Here is a 27,219-nt window from a genome sequence, read left to right on the forward strand (position 1 = left end):
GAAGCAGTTTTGGTGAAAATGGTGTAACCACTATTCTACCGTATACCCAGCATATAGTCTGTTACGCAAAGTGGCAACACATTTAGCAAACTAACAATACCATCACTGCGCCATCTTGAAGATCTATTTGTACATGCCATGCCGTCTGTGCATTCTTGTGGTCTTCCGGAGGTCTCTATATTCAAGTTGCCATACGCATCTTGGACACAGCATGTGCAGAGAGTTCTTTGCGTGTGCGGCAAGAGCATAGACCTTTAACATGGCAGCGCTGCCGCTAGTGCTCCTCATGAATGACGTTGACTGCATACTGCCTACAGCTCAGTCATCTGTGTTCTCAGTCATCTGTGGGTGCCCTATGTCAGTGCCTGATATGATGTTGCCGATACCATCACGCATAAAGTAACAATTATGATTGGCATTATGATTGACATATTGACAACAGCACTGAAGTGAGTAAACCCTATGCGCTCCACTTTCTTTTATTTAGTGATTATTCAGGAAATTATTGCTGCCGACCATGGGCGAGTCGGCAGGGTTTCCTTTTGAAGGGCACAAACCGGTGTTGCATCGAGGTGCGAGGAGGGAGCACTGGTGAGGTTTGGGTACGGGCAAGTGCCCTTACACCCTCTGCACATGCACATCACCAATGAGAATATACCTGCAAGCGATATCTATACTAGTAAGAAAATGAGGCACATCCAACTTATGAGTCTGTAGTTGAACCAACGAATACCACAAATTGAGAACTGTGTTGCCGTACTGTTGGTGTTGCTCAATTCTTCGGACATAAGCGAGCGTGATGCATTGTTATCACAGGAGGACTGTTTTCATCATCAACAGAACCAAGCACTGCGTTTGGGTCGTCACCCAGCTTTCATAGGATTTCAGACTGCAACTTTCTGTAAGGCAAAAGCCTTGTGCCTCATATTGATGTCCCTCTGTCTGTGCTCTAGCACGGTGCCAGCTATAGCCTCTTCCGCTCACACTTTCTCGGCAATCACGTGGCCGCACCAGTGAATGTTGGTGGCATCAGTCGTGTCTTGCAGTGGACTATACAGCACTCGCATTACGGTAGCATCGCGTCACTGTGCCTAACGTGCTTGGCAAAAGTCTATGCGCATTTCCCTGAGCAACGTTTATAGAAAAGCATCTATAAATGTTGCCCCTGAGAGTGTCACGCTGAAAAAAAAAAGGGTAAGGTAAGGCAAAGTTAGTTGAATGGCTTTCGCCGAACACACTTTAGAATGAATTTATAAGGTGTCCTTGAATTTTTTATTCCATGACATGCGATGGTTTTCAATGTTGCACATTCATTGGGGAGGAAGAAAGCAGGCCATTCGATCAGTTTGTTGAACATATCTTCATTGTTGCTACCCACTGGGAAACATGGCCCAACGTTTTGGAACGTGACAAGCCACAGCGACAAATTAGACTAGGTGGTTTGACATAGCAAGCACATTGGGTGCTCATTTATCAGTGTCACATGTGATGTTTGGCCACTATTATAGGTCTACACCGTACCGCAGAGTCGCAGTCGCTGAATCTGATAATCAAGAAAATTTATTTTTCACGTTGAAATCATTTACTTGTGCTGCTGTCTTGCACAAACATTCTACGATCAGGCACTTTCTGTGCAAAAAAAAGAAAAGTTGCCTTTCATTGTTACTTCGCTTCAAAAGTCGAATTTCATTTTAACAAGATTTGGATATAATGAAGTAAACTGCCTATTTTACAGACTTCGTTATGGCCAGATTTAACTGTATTTAGTGCACTAGAAGAGGTGACGTTCGACCCGTACAAAACGGATCTGCCAACCATGGCAGTTGTCCCTTGCGTCTCTCATTTTGTTCTCCTACGATCCCTAAAACCAGCACAAACAGCACTGGCAGCAAACAATGCTCCCTCTTGGAAGACACTTCAGGGCCTTCGCATAATTTAGGGTAATGGGATAAAAGGAGAGGTGGACAAAGGGGAGGAACTCGATGTGATGGCCGTCAATGCCCTGCTTCGCACGCACTGGCGAGCAGCCGCCACGCGCTGGCAATCTTCCGACGATACATCCAACAAGTCTAAAGTTATAAAATATCTGAAATGAACACTGTTTTCCCAGACAGTTGCCTCTTCCGAGAGCAATGTTTGTGCTTTCGTCATTTACTTTTTATATGTTTGTTTGGCATACCTTTAAACTAAACTTGTGAAACACCAAGACAGTTCTACACAATAAACAGGAAGCTCTCAAATATAAACCAACTAATCAAATCAAATCATTTTTATTTTCCGAAAGAACTACAGAATACAAGGCTGTTATAGACAGCTAGACTACATCAAAGATCCTTTACAATAAAGGCACATGAAAGAGACTAGACAACTATTACATAAGAGGCACAAAAGAAAGTGTATATACAATATAAGGAGAGTATATACAGGGTGCCCCAGCTATCTTTAGCCAGAGTTACAGAGTACATGACGCATTGTATAAGGACGCCACCGAATACATTTTGCTTACTACTGCTTGGAGCAAGTAAGTTCTGAAGCTACAAAGCTAGCCAAAAGTTCTACGAAAGAAAACTGTAGATCAGTTATTAAAATGTCCAATTAGACAGTCTCCCACAATATCTGTTAATGAATGGTGTTTTTTCTGCTTACTACAGATGCCCATTAAATACAAAGGACTCCGTGACATGCCTACTTAAGCACCGTGATTGCAGGGCTCCAAAATGTGCCGCATAGGAACGATATGCTTCCCTAACGGAGTTTCATGACAGCGATGAGCAGACGCAGAGGTTATTGCTTGTGTTGCCGCAAGGAAAACAGGTGTCATTGAGGCAGCACACATGGCCTAATGGTATGGTCGTCTTCACGCGAACCGCTACGGAGCACTGCAATACTGTATGCAAGCGGGCATGCCACGTGGTATTTTTGTATTTCGTTGGCTGTAGTAAGCAGAAAAACACTAATACTTAGTAGGTAGAAAGTTAGAAACTGTCTAATTAAAAGTTTTTCAAACCAATCTACAATTTTCTCACCCAGCTTTGTTGCTTGCAAAGTTAGTAAATTAAATATGCTTAAAAAGGAATGTCAAATGCACTGGCATTTTCACGGGTAACATATACCCTGACTTAATGTCAGTACTCACGTTAGAGCAATGACGTTTTAGTATTATGGAAATGAAATGCACTTTGCAGTGAAATGATGTGATTATCATTTTAAGTTTTATTTGTGTATTGATGAGGGGTCAAGGAATGCTTGAATATAGCTTGCTGAATCATAGAAATACAAATGTAATGTTTATTATTTACTGGTGTTAAAATACAACCATTACTGGAACTACAACTAACACTATTGTGATATACTGCCTGTATCATAGGAGCATAAATGTAATGTTTACTGGTTCGTTATAGAACTAGATAGCCTGCAATGCAGCCACAACTGATGCTGCACTGACATTACACCTGCAAAGGGTCCTTTTCAAAAGCAGTTTCAAGAACTCGCATAGCTTTGTGGTAGAACACCTGATTTGAATGCAGAATGCTTAGGTTCAATTTCTTCTGGAATCATAATTCTTTATTCTTAGCCTTTTTCGTGTCAAAGCTGCCGATGTTGGTTTTCTTAATGCTCTCATGTGTAAATTACTAATGTCCATCCTTGCTATTCCTGGGTAGGTATGAACTACCAATCATCTGGGGCACATACTGTGGTCTGTGGTATGCGGATATGTGCCACATGTGTCTGCAGAGAAGGAATCAATGACGTATGTGACTGGATTCTCAATTTATTCACGTCACGTCTAGATACTTATACTCAGCAAACCCTCTTACCCTCCCATATCAATTTAGGTGTATACCTAGTTCATGAGGCGACCGCGATGGTACCCAGATGTAATCGGCTAGATAGAAAGATTAATACGTAGACAAAAATGCTCTATGTGCCTTTAATTGGCGAAGAAATGCCTTGCATTTAAAAAGGTCTTCAAAAATAATTTACACATATAGAGCATAGAGGCAACAAAAATGAGCTTGGAGTAAAAAGACTACCTTCCATAATTTGCCAACAGCCGTACAGAGTGCACCAGTTACACCAATGCAGGAGAAGCAATGTAATATTCCAGCATTTTTATCACATAATTGGCTAAATTTTTTATTACCTCGCCAACTTTTGTTTGAAGAGACAGACAGAACACAACTACACATGAAGTTATTCACAGTGTTTCAATGTGCTCTTAAAGAGTGTATTCGTTAATTATGAAACCACAAAATGAAATTTGTAGTATGCTAATTATAACCAAAGACAAACAGTGAACTGCTTCTAGGTCCATAATGACCAATAAAGAGAAGTATAATCAAGGCAGTAGCCACAAGATAAAGACCATGACAGTCTCGATACTTGCATTTGTCAGTGCACAATGTGAAAATTTGCAAAGAACTAACTACACAATTCTTATGATGTGTACATGCTAGAGCACTAGTTGTCACTGAGATAAGAGTTCCGGTGAAATTTTGCTGACCGTACATGGCGCTCAAAATATCCGCATTGACCAAGCCATATAGACCATTCAGTTCATTCGTTTTTGCAAGTCCTTTGCCTTAATGCACCCTCATTCCTGTTCCCAACCACAGGGAAGCCCTCTGAACATCTTCTCAGGTTAACCATTGTCCTTTCCTTACCATGGCGATACCATGGCGTGAGTGATGTGACTAAACATCGCACTGACACACGCACTCTAATGTCGTGTGTGTGATCGACTACTCCCTCCCCTGCATGGCAATGCTCATTGCTTTTGTCCAGTCATACTTTGCCCTTTATATTCCCAATTCTTTGTCCTCACTTGTTCTTCTCCACATGTTCCACTTGGGTGTCTAATGAAGGTGCACTTGCATGCTCACGTTCATGCTGATGCATGTGTCTTCTGAGGCTGGAGTTATGCACGAATTTCTCTGTGCATTGAGGGCATTTATATGGTCGCTCGCCCGTGTGGGTGCGCAGATGATCCTTCAAAGTGGACCGTTTAGAGAAGCTCTGGGGGCATGTGTCACATTTATATGGCCGCTCACCTGTATGAATCCGCACGTGTTCCGTTAACGTTTGTTTTGCTGAGAAGCTCTGGGAACAATAGTCGCACTTGAACGGCCGCTCGCCCGTGTGGGTGCGCATGTGTTCTGTTAATGAACGCCTTGCAGAGAAGCTCCGGTGGCATTCACTGCATTCGTACGGACGCTCGCCCGTATGAATTCGCAAATGGTCGGTTAGTGAGCACTTTACCGTGAAGCTCCGCGGGCATATGTGGCACTTAAATGGCCGCTCACCCGTGTGAGTGCGAAGGTGTTCCGTTAATGTTTGCCTTGCCGCGAAGCTCCGAGGACACATGTGGCATTTATAGGACTTCACGCCTGCATGAATGAGCAGGTGTTTTGTTAATGAACACTTTACTGAGAAGCTCATAGGGCACTGGTTGCACTTATAGGGCCGTTCGCCTGTGTGAACCCTGATGTGTGTCTCCAGATGTGACAACTTTAACGTCGTATAGTCACAGAACTGACACTGGTAGCCTTTTCCTGGATGGGGATCTTCACCATCTGCAGCTGCTGGATTGCTGGAAGGTCCCAATGCTGCACAAACGAAACCAGACCAGTCATTGAAATACTTTGCTTTTTATGTTATGCTGTTATAATGTGAACTTAAGCCATGTGGTGCTATGTGGTACTTTATACGAGTCGTGCAGTTTAACATGAAAGGAGCGATTAGCTTAAGACCAACTCATTCTCTGATGACTATATAAAACCATGTTATCAAGAGTTTTTGTATTTCTCTCTGATCAAAATGAGGCCGTTGTGGCTGTATTATGAAATACAGAAGGTATGATATGAGATTAATACTGATTAACACTAATCAATTGAGAAGGTTTCAAGGACAACTTTGAAAAATGCATAGTGGTCACCCCTTCAGATTTGCTAGATAAACACATAAGAGATGGCTAAGAACCAGGTGAGTGAAACGTACAGCTGAATTATTACCATGAAAATAAATTTGCACACCAAGCAATCTGAGGGCTGGTTGGCAAGGCAATACTATGAAAGAACAGGTATGTGGCTCATGACAGTAAATTCATGAATTCCTGCATTTAAATTCAAATAACTCTCACAAAGTGTATGGCCAATAATGGTTGCTGGTTAGTTAACCAATGCACACAGGGGCTGATATGTTTACGTGCTATACAAGTGAAAGGAAAGCCTATAATCCTGACATACATTCTTAGATGGCCTAATGTTCTCATCTCTGTCAATTACAGCTTGACAATGCACATCCATGAAAGGATTCGCAATATTTTCAAGAAGTGTTTACTTAACAATTGGAATTCTGATGCATGTATAAATATTTGTAAAGAACACGTCATTCAAATTGTAAAAAATTGCAAAGCTAGTAAAATTATTAAGTAACGTTATTGCATTGCATCATTTCAGTCTAATCTAACCTAACCTAAAGTATGATAGCCTATGTGTGCAGTAATGTTTCAATGACAATATTTTTTCCTTTCACAGTTATGCGTTTAATATAAACTGAAGAGAAGGAACATATGCATATCAATTCGGTGCCTAACACATACAATACTTCTATATTATTCTTGTTTAACATATGTACAGAGTCCTTATTGCAGAGGCTAGCATTGCTGACCTAAGCAAACATTTTCATTCAGTTTAGTGGCATTCACATAAGTGTATGGTACGGTGGGAAAATAATAAAAGAGAAGGTCATCTTGGCAGAACTGTGAGACATCTAACATTGCCAGTGCACTACCAAAAAAGGCACTCTATTGGGCAAGCCTCCAATTAAGGGGACACTAAAGAGAAACAATGACTTGGATTACATTGACAAACCACAACTAAGAACTATAATGCCATATGTTTCACTATCATAAGTTTGTTACTAGAGGAGAAACTCAAGGTTAAGTTTTGTTTTAAAATTTCGCTCCTAATCTCCGCGCACGATGTTGGAAATTTCAAAATGCCTTTTTTGTATTTTCGCGACATTGGTTGAATAAAATCATCTGAAACTTCGTATGCAATGTCTATGGCACCCACAGATGACAATGTACTTAGTTTTATCGATTATATCCTACATAGGACTCACTAGATGCCTTTCAAATACCTGACATAACGGTGTTAGGTGCAGGAATCTCAAAGTGGTGTCTCCACCTGCATTTGCTTTTCGCACATTTTCTTACTTACCAAGCAACATCTCCCAAAAGAGTGGTGTATTCAAGATTGTGATATTGTACTTTAGAAATACGCAAAATATCGTCTCGTACTTTAATGTTCCTTTAAGATAGTTATTGGTGCTACAACCGTATGCACACAAGCTGCATCCTATTTTAATCGATCGTAAACAAGCAAGAATATTGTCGGTTGATTGAAATGCAATACTTGGAATGCATAGCTGTTGGATGGCTGATGGCGATGGTGAGAGTGTTCGCAATACACGTTGAGTGCATCCAGTAGATGACCATTCAGTCACCAGTTCTTAGCAGCGCCGGCACAGTGCTAGGCACCGTGGCTTCAAGACAGTGCGACTGCCATGCCGCACAGCGTGACGCAGGTAGAGCTGGCGAACACACATCATGAAGGATTGTGTCACTGTGCCGGTGCAACCAAGAACCACAAACTGAACGACTGTTTATTGGATGCAGTAAATGTGCATCACAAGCCTTCACTTTCATCATTCACCTCGCCACCAGCACCCACATCCATCAAAGTCATCTTTCAATTGCCGAGCGCTGAACTTTTTTTATTTGAAAAGTGGTGCCACTGATTATAGGTAACTTAAGTGAATTGTCTGCTACTACAATCAAATTTCCTTATAACAAAGTTGCACTTTACATGAAAAATAAGTTCGTTATATTTGAATATTTGTTATAAAGGTATAATGTTAAGACAAAGCTATTGCAAGACTATTTTACATTTACTTCATGATTAACCGATGTTACGGTATATCCGGGTTCGTTATAGTATCATGGTTTCAGTGTACTACTTATTCGCTTCTTTTGACAAGAACACGCTTGTCTATGCGCTTGAGAGACATAAAGTGTGAGTAGCAAGCACAACTTACGACCCATAGTGCTGTTGCCTAATGCATATTTAGTGCAAGCACTAAATGAATTTTACTCTAGACACTGGCTGAAATAAATTTCAATTTGTGCTTCAAAATACAGCTCCACACGAGTACAATAAATGCTTGAATTCTGAAAATCCTGAATGTACAAGAGCGTTTCTGTTGAAATTGACTTTTCCAGCTTGCAAGTGTCCCGACGTTTTCATGGCTCTTTTCGGGCACTTGTAATGTGTGCGCAAGTATATGTGAGCATACCTCTGTGTTTATACGTGCATAAAAATTATGATATGTTTGAGCATTAGCAAGAACATCTCTTGCTAGTGCTTCTTAAACATTCTTAAATAAAAATTCTCAAAATAAAATTTCTAAGTTCTATAATATGTGCGCATAAACCTCAAATAGGAAAAAAAAAACATTGGTAAGAACAATAGCAGTATAGTCAAAGCCACAGTTGTGAGCAATTACGAAGTCAATAAACATAGATGGATGACAGAGCCTTTATAATGACAAATAGTGATGAAAGTTTAAAGTTCATCTGCTGGCAATTATGCATGATACTATCAGGCCCTTTTCTTAATCTTTTTTTTTCAACATTAAGCATAATAAAATGGTATGATCTAATCCACATAGTAATTAAAATTAAACTGGTTTGCCCTACAGCGTCACCATACTTTGTGCAAAGCTGTGCAGTCCTGTTTTTTTTTTTTTTTACGGGAATTCAAATAGTAAGGATGCATAACATGCTTGAAAAACACAGCAATTTTTAAAGTACAATAAAATATAACTGATCAAGCGATGAATGGTTAAAAGCTGAATTTAAGCAGTCCTTTAATGCAAAAGGGCAATGAGAAGGTTCAAGCACAATAATAAACAGTGATCGAAAAAAGTTCCTTGAAAGCTTGCACATACATAACACAGAGGCAATAAGAACATGAACATAATATGAAGAGACATCAAATCGTTCACAAAGGATCACTAATAAAATCACTAGATTTACAAATGAAGGAATAGTCCTTAACAAATGAAACATACCACGGTATTTCTGACCAAACAATTCGGCAACTATTTCATTGTGGAACTTTTAACCGCGGGTGGCATTTCGATCCTGTGATGTTCAGATTATCATTCAGATGTAATGTTCGCTGTCCACCTGTGACAGCAGTCCCTCAATATCTGATGACATGCACCTAGGGAGAGAGAGAAAAAGAGAGGGACAAAATATTACCAACAATGAACAGAACTGCAAGCAAAGTACCCAGGCCAACCCCACGCCAACAAATATTGCTGGTATGTCAAATACAGTTTTGAACTGAATTTGAATTTTGAACATGATATTGTCAGATAGAACTTCAGAAGGCATCAACATTATTAACCGGAAAGTAGGTGTACCCCTATTAGCACCATCAGGCACTTAACACTAGAATGACACCATGAGCCCGATGCAGTGCTGTTGAAGGCACAAGGCAATTTTTCTCCCTCTATCTGCCATTTGCTATAGCTTTCACATCGGTAGAGTTTCACAAACCAGTCATGAAGACATAAAGTCTTATTTACTGGAGGCAAAGCCCACCTCTAAGCTAGCATATTCGCTGATGTAATGTGTTACGCAAAATGTCGAGGTCATAGTGACTGCATACCCTTTGGGAGAAACCGAGCAAGTAGTATACAAAGCTTATAATTCCGTATGTGGCACCATTTTGATTATGCGGAGATGTTTTCTTGCTTCAGGTAGGTGCATGATAACACTTGAGGGAATTGATATGCATTCACTGCCTTGGTTGCCATCTTGCATGGTAGGCCACTACTTAATGCCGCTGTACTGGATATATGCAACGAAACCTAGTGTCAGTGTTCACATGTGTCCGTTGAGATAAGAAGCTGAGTGAGGCTTTGACTGTCTAGCTTAGTGCCAGTGAATAGTCATTGGCTATAATTAATTTGTGCAGCCAGCACTTCTGCGGGAAATATTTGGGATGTCACAGCATTGAGTTGCGATAATTGGTTTGGAGCAGAAAGTGCTCAATTAAACACATTTCCGTGAACACTGATGCTTTTTTTTAACAAGCAGGTCCATATGTTGCCCATTATCCGTCACCTCAAGAACATAGTTGCTTTCCTTCCAAATGCAAGTAGACCCGCCTCAACCAAAGTTAGTTTCTGCAGAGCTACATGTGTTCCTATAAGAAACGTGTCATGCTTTTTGCATGACAGACATTACCACCAAAATTACAGGAGTACTTGCCAAAGAATGTTGTGTATTAAAAATTCCTCTGATTAAAGCAAGGCTCCGATTAAATTACTGACCATAAGGAGAGTCTTCGATCAAGGCCCACTAAATAGAAACAATGACTTCGGTTAGATTGACAATCTGCATGCTAAGAACTCTAGTGCCATATATTTCAATATCGTAAGTTCATTATTACCAGAGAAAATCAAGGCTATGGTTTAGTTTTTAAACTTCACACCGAAATCTCCGCACTTGACATAAAAAAATTTCACAATTTATTTTTCGCTTTATTGACATTGGCTTTAATTGTTTCTGGAACTTCATATGCTAGATCTATGGCACTCACAGATGACAACGTACTTCTTTTTATCAATTAGAAGCTACATGGTACACCTTCAAAATTTATGACGTCATGGCGTTTGGTGCGGGAATCTTAAAGGGATGTGTCCACCTGCATTTTTTTTCACGCGTTCTTTAGACAACTAAGTGTCGTGTCGTGGTAAGACTGGTGTTTTTGAGATTATGAAATTGTACTTTATTATTTCCTAAAAAAAATGCTTTCTTCTATAGTGTCTCTTGAAGGCAAAGAAGCAGTGAGAAATCGTTCAAAAAGATGACTGATAAACATAAAATGTGACACCACTCCAGAAGTAACAACAACGAAACATCCAAGAATTGAGAAGACAAAAGTGAATCTACCACATGACACACCACATTTACCATAGCCACACAAGTCCCTAATGTGTTGACTAAATTATCTTAGAACAGCATTGATATCTGTGCAACAAAAACTTGCTTGAGTACAACTAACCCTTTGAGGGTTAATTGTAGTCAAGGAGTCAATTTCAGAGCGCTGGCCCTGATTTTCACGATCCTGGCCGCGGTCTTGGCCGCAGTGCGGTCGCCACAGTCAAAACTCCATCCCACAACCAGCAGTCACGCATCACAACCACTACAACACCGCGCTTTGGTCATCTGAAATCTACACAGAAAGAATAACACCCTGCCATTGATGAATTATGCCTGGAAAAGACTTCTCAAGTTAGACTGTCAGTGGGCCCAAGGGTGAGCACCCCGAATACTGTGACATGCACCAAGCCTGTTCTTTAAAAGCATTTCATGTCTACAATTTCTGTATACTGCGATGCGAATTTGCAATGTCATGGAATACTGAATGCACGAACCCGACCGTTTTCATGCATGTGCACCCACTGCAGTGTTGTTCTTTTGGTTCTTGAAGTAAGTATTAAACAGCAAGGTTAACAGCCCAGTATAGTGGCACCATTAGCCATTCGTAAAATGGTCTATGCGGTGCAGATGTGATAGTTATGGGCCCTTCGTCTAAGGCTCGCAAGACCTCTGCCGAGCTGGTGCTGATCTCACCGACGTGCTGGCATCCTCTCAAGAGAATGTTGCAGACTGCTGTCTTGATTGTCCTCCAGGAGCCTGGTCCTGAGGCGATGGAGAGCAAGGTTCCCGAGGACAAGGTCCCAGCAGTCATAATGCACTTTGCCAATTATTGTTGACATCAGTGAACAATTCATGTCAATAACGAATTGTTGAAGTCAATGAGCAAGAGCTATTTAGGAGCTAAGGAGCACGTGAGACAAGGGTTTCCTACTCCTAAATCTTCTACATTTTCTTGTTTTTTTTAAGGGCCGAGTGACATACCGATTAAGTTTCTTCTCTCATTTTCAAGAGGTAATCAGTTAGAAATGAGGAATGTGAAAAAGTTTTTTTTTAAGCTAAAACAGAAAAAAAAAAGCTTTACAGAAGGTGTCTTTTACATTTTTAATACTCAGAGTACTGTTCATGTACCATTGATAAAAACATAAATGTGATTACAAGCATTCCTGATAAGGTAATCGATGACATATACTAATTGAATACATTGCAATCTTCACCCAATAATATACATTCCTTTCCAAGTGTCTTAGAGCTTCCTTTGAACAGTGTCCACATGTGGGTCAAGTTGTATAAGTAGTAAATGCATTATCTGGTGCTTACTTCAATTAGAAGGTCACCACCTATGTCATAATTGCAATGGTAGCAATGACTATTGGAGTTCTACGTTCCAAAATTATGATATGATCATGAGAGACCTGGCAGTGGAGCACTTGAAAAATTTTGACCAATGGGACTCTTTAACATGCACCTAAATCCAAGCATACAGGTCTCTAGCATTTTGCTTGAACATTATATATGCCAATAAAGTCAGTTTGTTTTCCACCTGATCATGCGAGCTTATGAGGAGATCCGAGTTGAAAAACTTGTTTTTTCCGACAAGAAATATTTTACAGCGATAACTTTTCAGGTCATGCGCTGTTGTTGTCCGCCGCCGCCACCGCCAGTGTGCGTAACCACATCGTGCGAAATTAGAAAGAAAAAAAAATATTTTGCACCAATGACACAGTGGGGGTTGAACCCAGGTCTACTGCATGCCAGCCCAATACTATACCACTGAGTTACGCCGGTGCTTATAACTTGTTGGCAAACTTGCCTTAGGCAAGCATGACGTAGCACCAATGGCACAGTGGGGATCGAACCAGGGTCCGCTGGGTGCCAGCTCAGTGTTCTATCACTAAGATACACAGGTGCTTGTGGCTTGTTGTCAAACTTGCCTTAGGCAGGCTTAATGTCGTGAAAGCAATCACGTTAATACAACTTAAAAAGCATTTTACAACAGCGAAAGAACAACCAGTCATCGCACAATGCAAATAGTGTAACCAGTGGGCTGTCCAATGCTCCAAACCGTCACAAAAGCTTGTTCTTGTTCCCCTATTAACTGTAGCGCATACCCACTTCAGGCGTAATTCCTCATTGTCCTTAACATGTTCCCTAACATGTGAAGAGTGCAAGTATCATATTTAAAATTTAATGTCACCTGTATAACGAACATAGTGTAAGCAATTAGTATGGTCTGAGAACTCTAAGAATTCTCACATTACAATTTTACTTGTCCATTAAAATGTCTGATAAGCACTTTCTTGATACTTATTGTATTCCACAGTTAATGTGGAGTGATATGAGCTATTAATGGCTCAGAACCATAGAAGCTCAGTGGCATAAAAAGTTTGTCTAAAACAAACTATACTTTACTGATTGCCAAGGCACAAAATTTGAACTATGCAACTTATATGAAACTAATTGCATATTTGAAATTAGCATAAAAGCCTACACATACAAAAAAACTTTTATTGCCCTAGGCTACAGATTAGTGAAACTTCTTTTTCAAATCCCACTTACCCTTAATAAACACTCGATAACTTGAGAACCTTCCTGTAATACCCCTAGTACCACGATGACAGTGTTGCGACATTAAGTCTGAAAAGATTTGGTTTTCTTCTTTATTCCACTGAGAACACTTTTTATGTGATGTGTCTAAGAGCACGTTTAGACCCTTTATAACCTAGCCAAACACCTCGAAAGCAATCATTTGAGTTTAGAAAATAGGTTGTCACCGCATGATTATGCTCACAATATGACAAGGCTGGTTACTATGCAAGCTTTCTTCCCGACTCTTTCTCCCAACCTTTTAAAACTTCCATCGGTAACAATGAGGTTCTCAGAGTTTATTTGGTGAGGGCGAGTGCATGGGGCTGAAAGCTGCTCAGTTAAGTGTCTACATTTAAAGACAGCCTGCCTGAGCTCCTGAGGAGACGACAGTCGAATTTGAAGAGATGCTTGAGTAGCAAGAGGTTATTCTAGACCACTTAGATTGAAATGCTATGGTATTATAGTTGATCATAAAGTTCGCCTTAGAACGATGACACTACTGTCAATCACATGGGTACGTATGCCACTCAAGATAGTTCCCATTCGAAGTGTATGTACAGATTGAAGCATGGATACTAGGGCAAGTTGGTAGGACATAACTGAATATATAAACAGCTCAACTTAAAAGTAGTTACAGCGTAACTATGGATGCGAAGAAACAAGGATAGAAAAGAGCGCTGACTTTCAACAAATAAAAAAATTCACATGAATCAAAAAGTCAGCGCTTTTTTCTATCCTTCTTTCTATGCTTCTATAGTTACACTGTAACTACTTTTAAGTTGCGCTGTTCATATATTCAGGTATGTACATTTTATTTTGGCAATGTAAAAGCTAGAAATGCTGGGAACTTAGATGATTGCGCTTCCTGTGATAAATATTTGTTTGCTGTTCAGTGATGGCAGAATTTGAGAAAATTATCAGGGACATTCTTATTTTCGACCCAACATCAATGACATGAACGTAGGCATGTATGGCAAAATCAACAACCTTTACCACCGAAAGCCTTTTACCTGAGAAAATTGGCCAGTGCAATGAATGCAGCATCCATGCAAATTGTCTTTGAGTGAGCAAATAATGGCCGTGATCAGATCTTGTACTAGCATAAGCACTGCGTGAAACACTTTGCAGTATTCTGGCAGAGTTTGAAAAATTCAGACAAACTTCACTTTATCAAGAGATAAAGTGAAGTCTGTAAAAACTGGAATAAAAATAAAAGCACATTTAAAATATAAAAACACCAGGTATGCATGGAAGGCGCAGCACAGTCACAGTGAAAGTTAGAGAAGAGCGGCCTTTCAGAGCCTTTTCTAAACATTCATTGTGTAACTACTGCAGGCATACTTCCTCGATGCCCACTACGGCATTAATAATAAAAATTTTAAGGTAGTGGGCTGGCATTCGCTATGCCATTTTTCATAATTCTTCTGAGAAGCGTGGTATCCGCTAAACTATTGCAAAGAATTTTGTACCAATTGTTCATGCTATGGCTGATGACAATGAACAATCATGCCTGAAGTGAATATACGCGACAGTTAATAGCTGAACTTTTTAAAAAGAAGCTTTTGTCATGGGTTGCAGCCTCAGATGACCCACTCGTTATGCTATTCACATTGTGCGTCAACTGCTTGTTCTTTCGCTGTTTTAAAAGGCTTTATAAGTCGTAGTAACGCGACTGCTTTCCCGACATCAAGCCTGCCTTAGGCAAGTTTGCCAGCAAGTCCTAAGTACCTGCGTAGCTCAGTGGTAGAATACTGGGCTAGCACCATGCGGATCTGGGTTCAAGCCCTATTTTGTCATTAGTACTAGTTGTTTTTTTTTTATTATGCGCGATGTGGTTACGGCGGACAACTACGGCGGTACCCGAGACCCGAACTATAATCTCATAACAGCTTTCGCTGTCATATTGCTTGTTGGAATTGGATGTCCCAAAACCTCGATATGAGATCATGGTGAAGAATTTTTGAAATTACGACCCCCAGGGTCTCTTTTTAACATGCACCTAAATCTAACTACATGGACATGAAGCCTTTTTACCTCAATAAAAAATGCACACAGCTGCTGCAGCTGGGATTCTATCGCGCGACCTGCAGGTCACAAGTCGAGCGCCATAACCGTTAAACTACTGCAACCGTTTGTCTAGAAAAGGGATGAAATGGGTTAAGCTAAGAATTGTACATAACAGAGTCGTCATGCCACAGGTTCGTATGCAAAGGCATGCAATGATATTATTGTGTTACTTTGGACACATGAATTCTATTGAAGCAGCAGATACATTTGAGTTCACATAAAAGGAAAAAATATCTGCATGAACAGTGCCCTAACGAATTGAAATGTGGATGATTTTCTTTAAAGTTTATAATCTTTGAGGGCATCGGCAACATTTAAGTTGACAACAATTATCTTCAGTCATATTATGTGGATGCAACATTTTGCTGCAATCGGACAAATGGTTTCAGAAAAATGGTATACAGAATCAGAAAAATCACGAGCACAGTTATGACTTTGTGAATAATGAATGTCAGTGTTCACACACAACTTGACAAGTGTAGGAAAAGCCATTTAGCTTCTAGCTTCATTGCTGGCAATTCCAAAATCATCCACAGGTACTTTTTCAGTCTTTCCTTGCATTTGGCACAGTACAGGGGTGTAGCAGGTTTTTTTTTTTTTCAAGATTCAACCAACCTTTGCTTATGTTCGTGTGTGCATATGTGGGCATGTATAGATAAACATGCAAAATTTTAGGCTTTCGATGAAAGGGAGGGAACTGCATCCACCCTCCCCCAACCTGAAGAAGCTAGTGGAGTCACAGAAGTTAGTGGAGTCACAGAAGTGCAAAAATATAAGTCCACATGCGAGTAAACACATTTTTCCACCAAGCCGCCTCGACCACTGAACTGCCGAATACTTTTTTTCCCCATTCATCAAATTGCTGCTTTACCTTTCGTTAATTTCTCCCATTCTCTCAACCTATCCACAGATCATACAATGAAGCACGACATTCCCGGAGTAATCTTGAGAAGCCCTTGCGATGTCGGGGGCCTTCGCTAGAAACTGGAGGGTTGAACGCAAAACTAAACTCTTCGTTTGAAAAACACTTCAGCTGGAAGCGTATAACTTACACAGGTATCGAATGGCTAATACAATACTACCACGCTGTCAAACAAGCTGCTTATCCATTCTTTTTGCGACATCACAAAACACACTGGGAACAACCCTAGCAACATCTAGAAACAGCCCTTTTTCTTCTTTTTTTCACGCACACACACACAAAAAACAAAACCAGTTATTGTAGCTTTTGTATCTACTGCGTTGCCCGAAGTGCGCCCGGCCCGGTAAGGAGACAGATGCGCTGATCACCCTCACTGCAGACGCCACCACATCGCGTCGCACATGTATTGCGTCTTCCGAGATCACTTTCCTCTTGCTGCACTTTTCACACTCACAGAAATCTTCCTAAAGGCTGCGGAAGAAGCTCGAGTCGTGCACGCGTGCTGGCTGCATCGAGTCCCAGCCGATCATCTCACCGGCTTTCGTGATCGACGCTCGTGCCGGTTTCTCGCCGCTCTTCTAGATAAAAGATACCTCAGAACGCTCTCTTTCCGATCATTTGGTGGACTCTGCCAACAACCGGAATGAAGCTACGCAAGGCCGTGGTACGCACGCACGGCGAATACCCCAGAAAACAGCTGTTCCGTTGAGCGCAGCAAACTTGACGCTAGACGAGAGTCAACATTTACACCAGTCAACGCCGCACCAGGACACTTGAGTGAGAAGGCCATAGTGGCCGTAGTTTATTTTATGTGTGTTTATTCCTTCCTCCATGAGAGAAGGCGTTGACTAGAGTGACCTCACCCCTTCACTGTAACGAAACAGAAACAAGTTAAAAGGGCGTTACAATTAGCACTTTCATGAAGAGGAACAGTTCATGAGAATAAATATTATTTTCTTATGAATTAACAAGTCACTTACAAAAAAAAAAAAACGCACTCAATTTTTTTCACGTCAAGGCGCAAAATTTGAATTTATTGAATAGTGGTAAAACAGCAGATGAACCAGAGGAACATGTTTTGGAAATTGTAGTTGTAGTAGTAGTAATTTTATTTCAGTCAAATCTAGAAGCCGTCCATTTCGACCATCTGAGCAAGCAGTCCACGCCAGTGGCGTACCGACTTATTCGCGAGTTTTTGGTAGCAGTGCTTAATGACATTACTGAAAGGTACACCGAGTTCTAGCATACGCATACAAACACACATTATGCACATGAGAGTACTACAAGCAACACATCTTATTAATTACCCCTTTAACTTTATGAATGAATACAATTATGTCGACGGCAGCCTACTTAGCAGTATAGATTTGTGCCATTCAATGAAGTTTTGTTAACCTCGAAGAGCAGCTCACAATTATCGCATTTTTAATGTAGGTAGCCATCACAGCAAGTTCTGGTTCTCAGCATTAGTACTACACTTTCTTGCACATATTCAGTTTTGCGTATACTGTGTTTTTTCTTGTTTGCTCCAAGTGTAATTGCTGTTCCTAAACATTACTAATATTGCTAATTTGTAAACCACAAGTTTTTTTCTAATAATGACTAGCAGTATTATAGCTGCATAGTACATTCTTTATACTCATAATACTTGTATTTCAAACTTTACTTGGAGGACCCTCCTGCTGCTTAAAGTAAATATGCCTATTGAAATGGTGCAGGCAAGAACTTTCTTTGAAACATTGTACGTGTATACCGCATTGTCACCTAGCATATTGTTTTCTTCCACATTGGTATATCATTGGTCTAAATTTTGTCGGTCATGCAAGCGGCACCTGCTTGTAAGCGACGTAAGAAATGGCCACAGAGTGATCCATCACGCGATGGTCACTCATGCACATGAGAATACACTGTTTTCAATGCAAAAACTGGTTCTGTGCTATTTGCCAAACATGTTCAGTGGGCCATAAAATCATGCGCTTGTTACACGTCAGAAATCTGCAAAATCTCGTGGCGTTAAAATGACGTGTGCACACCTATCAGCGCATTCCTATGTTGAACGATACCTATGCATTTTTTTTAATAGTCTGACAGCCCTTCATTCTGAGGGTAATAAAAAGTGCTGCCGGCCGATTCCATTGGCAGGGGCTACTTTACCAGCTGGCGATGTAGATTCATATGAGTACAATAAATATGTTCAGAGTTAGTATAACGATATTGAGCTGTTGGTGCACGTATACAACTCATTGAACACATCCTTGCTGAGAGGAAGGGAGAGAAATGAACAGCGCTGTGAAAGTGTGCTTCTTTCTCTCAAGAGTTGTATTTTCCCCGTACAAGTCAATTCGAGATGACTCAAGACCAACTAGCCCGGCTGTCAACTTGATTGTTTTTTATACAGAAAACTGTGGACTTTGACTATTCTCTTCTGGTAGATCAAGTTGCTTGACAAGTTTGAAAGGTGGGCCCATAACGTACTCAAGTCCACTGCCTTACTCCTAGCCTTGTCACAAGTCACCATCATCACTCCAGACTAAATCATAATAAAAAAAGAGGAGCAGATTAATCAGAAACCAACAGCAGAAACCTTCTTTAACTCTCCCAATGTGGCCCTACTAAAACACTCAAAACCTCTGTACACTCACAAACTCGTAGCTGTATGTATCGAGCAATGGTGCTGTTTCTTTCTGATGAAAGAAAATCAATTTCTTGAAACAGGAAAAGAATTTTATTGGCGTGTAAAACATTTACCTGTACCTGCACATATTCGCGACATAAATTGTGTAAGTTTCTGGCCAGGCAGGGCACAATAAACTTGAAGGAGTGCTCTAAGGTTAAAGAGCCCCTACTCAGTCGTAGCCTTCTCTGCACTGCTGCACTGCAAAGCGCGACAGTGTCGCATAGGCACTATGCATTGCAGGGAAAAGCAGCGCGTGGTCGTGAGACACATATAACACAATTTCAACAGCAAAAGCGCAGGAGATATTTTTCTTGTATAATTCAGTGATTGCTGTGTAGAAGTAAAACTTTGACAGAGTTGATGGTTCTTTAGTGTGCAGGGGATAGAGAGCACCGAGGAAAGTGATGGGGCTCCATCCTCCTATCTTTCCTTAGTGGGAGGGCTAGCCCCCTCGATAGATACATCTATGGTCAATGCTGTTTTCTCCCTTCATTAGAGTGTACTCTTCCTTCAGTGCTTATCCAGTTGCGTCAGGTGTTCATGGACAACTAGGACTGGGGTGGTACAATGGTATGCTTTCATCACCACGTAGGTATTCATAGAAATAAATGGGGAAGGGTAAGAGCTTTGATTATTTAGCAGTAGTTGGGCAGTGGAAAACGCAGTTTGACAGGTCGGTTTATCAAGAGGGGGCAATTGGGGCAGCAGGGTCAGATCTATATATATAGATATATATGGGGAAAAAGCTGTTGGGTGCCAATGCATTTGGATGTGCCATATAAAGCGAGCTTCTAGGACAATAAGTGATGAATGAGGGGTTAAATAGAGGCGCTTCTTTAGCAAATTATGTCAGGCATCTAGAGCAATGCTCTTGCACAGAAGTGGTCTGATGTGCTGTGCAGCTCCAACTTCAAGACACAAGAGTGAGAAGTCCAGCGAGCTTGAGAGTTGGCAGTGAAGCAAGGCTTCAAAGTTCCCTGTTGGGAGACCTGAGGCCGGCTTGTTAAACATCGCCAGACTTTCAGTACAGTTATTTTCATCTATTCATGGGCCCGGGAATAAACAGTGACCAGTGCAAAAAAAAAAAAAAATCACCGCTCTTATTTGCACCAATGGTGACGGTTGTCCAGAGAAACTGAAGGGGCGTTATTAAGCTTCTCAGCTCAAAAACTTCCGACAACACAAGAGACGAGGAGGAGCACAGAATTTCAACTAATTAATTACTAGGACAATGCACATATATATGTTACAAAAAAGACGATAAGATTACTTGCTCAAGCAAAAACCAAAAAACAAAAAACACACAAAACCAAAAAGTAAAAAAAGACTGCAAGAAACTACGTGCTCACATTGGACCCTCACGTGCCGAATTTAACAACGCCAATTCTTTTTCAGATAACGCTACTGATGCCTGAATATATCTAGGTGTGTCTATCCGTTATTTCGATGTAACGGATCCAGTTTCACTGATGCTGTAAAGGAAGAGCAGCCACCAGACGAAGAGCGTTTGATGAAGCAAAGAAGCACAATTTTCTGAAGCAGTTTTGGAGAAAATGGTGCAACCACTATTCTACCGTATACCCAGCATATAGTCTGTTACGCAACGTGGCAACACATTTGGCAAACTAACAATACCATCACTGCGCCATCTTGAAGATCTATTTGTACATGCCATGCTGTCTGTGCATTCTTGTGGTCTTCCGGAGGTCTCTATATTCAAGTTGCCATACGCATCTTGGACACAGCGTGTGCAGAGAGTTCTTTGCGTGTGCGGCAAGAGCATAGACCTTTAACATGGCAGCGCTGCCGCTAGTGCTCCTCATGAATGACGTTAACTGCATACTGCCTACAGCTCAGTCATCTGTGTTCTCAGTCATCTGTGGGTGCCCTATGTCAGTGCCTGATATGTTGTTGCCGATACCATCACGCATAAAGTAACAATTATGACTGGCATTATGATTGACATATTGACAACAGCACTGAAGTGAGTAAACCCTATGCGTTCTACTGTCTTTTATTTAGTGATTATTCAGGAAATTATTGCTGCCGACCATGGGCGAGTCGGCAGGGTTTCCTTTTGAAGGGCACAAACCGGTGTTGCATCGAGGTGCGAGGAGGGAGCACTGGTGAGGTTTGGGTACGGGCAAGTGCCCCTTACACCCTCTGCACATGCACGTCACCAATGAGAGTATACCTGCAAGCGATATCTATACAAGTAAGAAAATGAGGCACATCCAACTTATGAGTCTGTAGTTGAACCAAAGAATACCACAAATTGAGAACTGTGTTGCCATACTGTTGGTGTTGCTCAATTCTTCGGACATAAGCGAGCGTGATGCACCATTATCACAGGAGGACTGTTTTCATCATCAACAGAACCAAGCACTGCGTTTGGGTCGTCACCCAGCTTTCATAGGATTTCAGACTGCAACATTTGTAAGGCAAAAGCCTTGTGCCTCATATTGATGTCCCTCTGTCTGTGCTCTAGCACGGTGCCAGCTATAGCCTTTTCCGCTCACACTTTCTCGGCAATCACGTGGCCGCGCCAGTGAATGTCGGTGGCATATGTCGTGTCTTGCAGTGCACTATACAGCACTCGCATTATGGTAGCATCGCGTCGCTGTGCCTAACGTGCTTGGCAAAAGTCTATGCGCATTTCCCTGAGCAAGGTTTATAGAAAAGCATCTATAAATGTTGCCCCTGAGAGTGTCACGCAGAAAAAAAAAAGGGTAAGGGAAGGCAAAGTTAGTTGAATGGCTCTCGATGTGATGGCCGTCAATGCCCTGCTTCGCACGCACTGGCGAGCAGCCGCCACGCGCTGGCAATCTTCCGACAATACATCCAACAAGTCTAAAGTTATAAAATATGTGAAATGAACACTGTTTTCCCAGACAGTTGCCTCTTCCGAGTGCGATGTTTGTGCTTTCGTCATTTACTTTTTATATGTTTGTTCAGCATACCTTTAAACTAAACTTGTGAAACACCAGGACAGTTCTACACAATAAACAGGAAGCTCTCAAATATAAACCAACTAATCAAATCAAATCATTTTTATTTTCCGAAAGAACTACAGAATACAAGGCTGTTATGGATAGCTAGACTACATCAAAGATCCTTTACAATCAAGGCACATGAAAGAGACTAAGACAACTATTACATAAGAGGCACAAAAGAAAGTGTATATACAATATAAGGAGAGTATATACAGGGTGCCCCAGCTATCTTTAGCCAGAGTTACAGAGTACATGACACATTGTATAAGGACGCCACCGAATACATTTTGCTTACTACAGCTTGGAGCAAGTAAGTTCTGAAGCTAAAAAGCTAGCCAAAAGTTCTACGAAAGAAAATTGTAGATCAGTTATTAAAACGTCCAATTAGACAGTTTCTCCCACAATATCTGTTAATGAATGGTGTTTTTTCTGCTTACTACAGATGCCCATTAAATACAAAATACTCCGTGACATGCCTACTTAAGCACTGTGATTGCAGGGCTCCAAAATGTGCCGCATAGGAACGATATGCTTCCCTAACGGAGTTTCATGACAGCGATGAGCAGACGCAGAAGTTATTGCTTGTGTTGCCGCAAGGAAAACAGGTGTCATTGAGGCAGCACACATGGCCTAATGGTATGGTCGTCTTCACGCGAACCGCTACGGAGCACTGCAATACTGTATGCAAGCGGGCATGCCACGTGGTATTTTTGTATTTCGTTGGCTGTAGTAAGCAGAAAAACACTAATACTTAGTAGGTAGAAAGTTAGAAACTGTCTAATTAAAAGTTTTTCAAACCAATCTACAATTTTCTCACCCAGCTTTGTTGCTTGCAAAGTTAGTAAATTAAATATGCTTAACTAGGCAATCAAGGACACAAAAATAGTTTGACGTACTTCGGGCAATAGTCTTGGGTCATCATAGGGCGCGTCGGTGCATTTATAAACTTGCTAGAGATAGCTTAGGCACACTTTATGTATGACATATTATTACTCTCACGTATTATTGCTTTCATTACTGTCATCACTTATATGAACATCATATACACTTTCACATCTTAATAAACGTGCAAAAGAAACATGAACACCTAAAAATATAAATAAAAGACATGTGTAAACACAATAGCAATACTTGAACAAAAAAAAGGAGCTAAATTCCACAGAATTATTATACAAATGTATCCTTATCAGTACATTGTATTAAACAAAAACATATTGAAAACCAAAAGACATTATTATAAAAATAGATATTCTTGCTATATTTTTGAAAGGAATTTGAGTTCCTATAACAAAAAGCTTGCCATGTGAGTTCTGGGCCATCGGCAAATTGTAGCATCCAAAATTTCCGTGCATGTGCCATATATTAGTGCTCCCTGTGCATGTGTTTACATCTCTGGGCATAGATATGCGGTATTTTTAATAAATTTTTCTAAATAGTCAGAAGAAAAATAAGATTGCAAAGTTGAAAACGTGCACATTTTGAGTTTTATTAATATTATTAATAATGGCACACAAATTATACTGATGCGCAGCAATCTAGCTTGGTTAAATGCAGTTTCGCTTTCCTTTGTAGCATTTGGTGTTACACTTGGTTAGTTCTTGTCATGGTAGACCGCACCAAACTACATTCTTTTACGTGCGACGGAAAGAGAGCATAATATATTTGTACTTGCAAATTCATAGAAGAGGGTTGAAATTCGAGCAAACTGGTTGCACGCTAGTTTGCCTTTTACTTCACAAAAACCGTGCAAGTCCTCATTTCGAAATTACTGGATTTTTCATGCCATTAGTTCTGGTTCAGTATATTTCCTACAATCATAAACCACACTAATTATTGAACCACAAAATGAGATTTGTTTCGTACTAACTGCAACTAGAGATAGACAACGAACTTTGTTTAGGTCCTCAAGTGGCAATGTAAAAATTATAATCAAGGTAGAAGACACACGACAAAGACCATAATACCGTGACAATCTCGATGCTTGCATTTGTCAGAACACAAAGTGAAGATCTGCAATGGTCCACGGCCGCACCTACAAAATCCTTATGATGTGTAAATGCTAGAGCGTTAGTTATCACTGAGATCAGAGTTCTGGTAAAGTGCTGCTGGTCGTATAAGGTGTTTGCAAAGCCGTGTTGGTCATGCCATATTGATTAATCAGTTGATTCGCTCTTGCAAGTTCTTTGCCTTCTTGCACTCTACTACAAGGCTGCCATCTGAAGATCTTCTCTGGTTAACCCCTTTCCTTTACCCTTCTTTCTTATACCTTTCCTGTGGTGTGAGCGAGCCGACTAAACATCGCACACACACACACTCATGTCCTGTGTGATTGACTACTTTCTCCACTGAATGGCAATGCTCATTGCTTTTCATTGCATTCATAAGGTGCATATCACACTCCCAAATCTCTGCCCTCACTTCTCATCTGCTTCTTCGGTGTCTAATGAAGGGGCACTTGCATACTCACGTAAATGCTGATGCCTGTGTCTTTTGAGACTGGAGTCATGCACAAATGTCTCTGTGCATTCAGGGCAATTATATGGTCGCTCGCCCGTGTGGGTGCGCAGATGATCCCTCAATGTGGACCGTTTCGAGAAGCTCTGGGGGCAAGTGTTGCACCTATATGGCCGCTCACCCGTATGAGTGTGCATGTGTTCCGTTAACGTTTTCTTCAACGAGAAGCTCTGGGAACAACGGTCACATTTGTATGGCCGCTCGCCCGTGTGGGTGCGCACATGTTCTGTTAATGAACGCTTTGCTGCGAAGCTCCAATCGCACTGATCGCACTCATAAGGTCGCTCCCCCGTGTGAATGCGCAAATGCTCCGTTAAAGAACCCTTAATGGTGAAGCTCCTAGGTCATATGTGGCACTTAAATGGCCGCTCACCCGTGTGAGTGCGCAAGTGTTCTGTTAACGTGTGTCTCGTCGTGAAGCTCCGAGGACACACATGGCACTTGAAGGGCCGCACGCTGGCGTGAAGAAGCAGCTGTTTCGTTAATGAACACTTTAGCGAAAAGCTCTGAGGGCATTGGTTACATTTGTAGGGTTGCTCGCCTGTGTGAACCCTAATGTGTGTCTCCAGACGTGACAATTTCGTGGCCTTATAGTCACAGAAATCACACTTGTAGCGGTGTCCCGGGTCTGGATCCTCACCATCGGTAGCTGCTGGACTGCTGGAAGGTTCCAATGCTGCACAAACCAAGTCGGGCGGATCATTGAAGTACAGTGCACTCTCAGTGAACCGAAATGGCTTAATTGAGAGTGCTCCTTAAATGGAACAAATGCTTCTAATATGATTGGTTTCGTGCTCAAAGACTTCAAACCTGTTGATCTCTCTGTAAACGGAACTACCATTAAATGGGATATATATTTTGTAGTCCCTTCAAGTTCCGTTCAACAAGAGTCATCACTACTGCTTCCTAACATATAATGTGAACTCAAGCCATGTGGTAGTATACAGACCTCTATATGAGTTGTGCAGTATAACATGAAAGTAGCGATTAGCTTAAAACCAGCTCAGTTTCTCCAACAACTATATAAAACTAAGTTATCAAAAGTTTCTGTATTTCCCTCTGACCTAGATGAGGCCATTGTGGCTGTAACATGAAATTCAAAAGATATGACGCGACACTAATGCTAATCAACACTTGTGAATTAAAAATATTTTGAGGACAATTTTGAAAAGTACATAATGGTCACTCTTTTTAGATTCACTTAATGAACACATCTGAGATGGCTGAGGACAGCGAGATGCACAGCTTACTTGCTGCCATGAAAGTAAATTTGCATACCAAGTAGTCCTACTGCTGGAGCCAAACATACTCAAGGCAATACAAAAAACAAACAGGCTATTCGCTCATGACAGTGAAATAACAAACACCTGTATCTGAATTCAAATAACTGTCACACAGTACACAGTCAATAATGGTTGCTGGTTGGTAAACAAATGCACACAGGGGAAGATATGTGTAGATGCTACATAAGTGAATAAAAAAAATCTATAATTCTAACTTACGTTTTTCGATAGCCCAATACCCTCATTTCTGTCAATCACAGACAATGCGTACCCATGAAAGGACTCTCAATATTTTCCGGAACTGTTTACTTAACAATTGGATTTCTAATGTGTATGCAAATATTGGTAAGAAAAACATTCAGATTGTAAAAAATCGCAAAGTGGGACTGCTGTGCAGTGTTATTGCATTTTATCACTCCAGTCAAGTACAATAGCTCATCTGTGTAGTTATATTTCAATTACAACATTTTATTTTTGCAGTTATGGCTCTATATGAATTGTATAGAAGTAACAGAAGTGTACAAAGCTGGTGACAAAGCTACACATTATATCTATGTCATCCCTGTTTAACTTAAACATGTACAGAGTACTTATTGGAGAGGCTAGCATTTTTGGCCAAGGCCAACATTTTCATTCGGTTTATTGAGGTTCAAAAAAGTATACATCCCAGTGTAGCAAAAAAAAAGGGGGCATATTATTATCAAGTGCTGGCAGTTCAATACCACAATCAGGCACTCTGTTAGGTAAGTCTTCGATTACCAGATATATTGGCACCACAAGCGTATGCATATAAGCTGTGCCCCATGCTTAAGGGAACGACAACTACCCACAACATGAAATGAAATGACTCCGCTGATGCAAAAATTGTCCAGTACATCGACTCAAACCAACCCTGCTCTTTCATAAAGGATGGCTTTACATCTTCATTTCTTCATTGAAAGTTGCGAAAAATGCCTTGTGGCGACTCTAACCGCAAAAACGTGAACGATCTGATGCACCTGACTATGTGACCGTTGATTGTTATACGCGGTTGACAACCATTTGGTTAGTATTGAAATATTATTCATTTCTTTGCACCAAGAGATATTACTCCGAAAACCTACATATAGGCCTGCAATCCTACTATGCATTAAAATGGCGCTGCCTTTCTGTGACGT

General features: G+C 40.9%; 1 protein-coding gene across 1 annotated transcript in view; it reads right to left on the minus strand.

Moving 5' to 3' along the window:
- The window catches only part of LOC142791888 (uncharacterized), a 205,010-nt gene that overhangs the window by 125,242 nt on the left and 52,549 nt on the right, over positions 1-27,219 (minus strand). Inside the window, exon 3 of the mRNA XM_075885564.1 lies at positions 5,304-5,606. Within this exon, the coding sequence (XP_075741679.1) occupies positions 5,304-5,606 (303 nt within the window). The remainder of the gene's footprint in view (positions 1-5,303; positions 5,607-27,219) is intronic.

This window comes from Rhipicephalus microplus, chromosome 2, assembly GCF_043290135.1.
Source record: "Rhipicephalus microplus isolate Deutch F79 chromosome 2, USDA_Rmic, whole genome shotgun sequence".
In the NCBI taxonomy this organism is placed as follows: domain Eukaryota; kingdom Metazoa; phylum Arthropoda; class Arachnida; order Ixodida; family Ixodidae; genus Rhipicephalus; species Rhipicephalus microplus.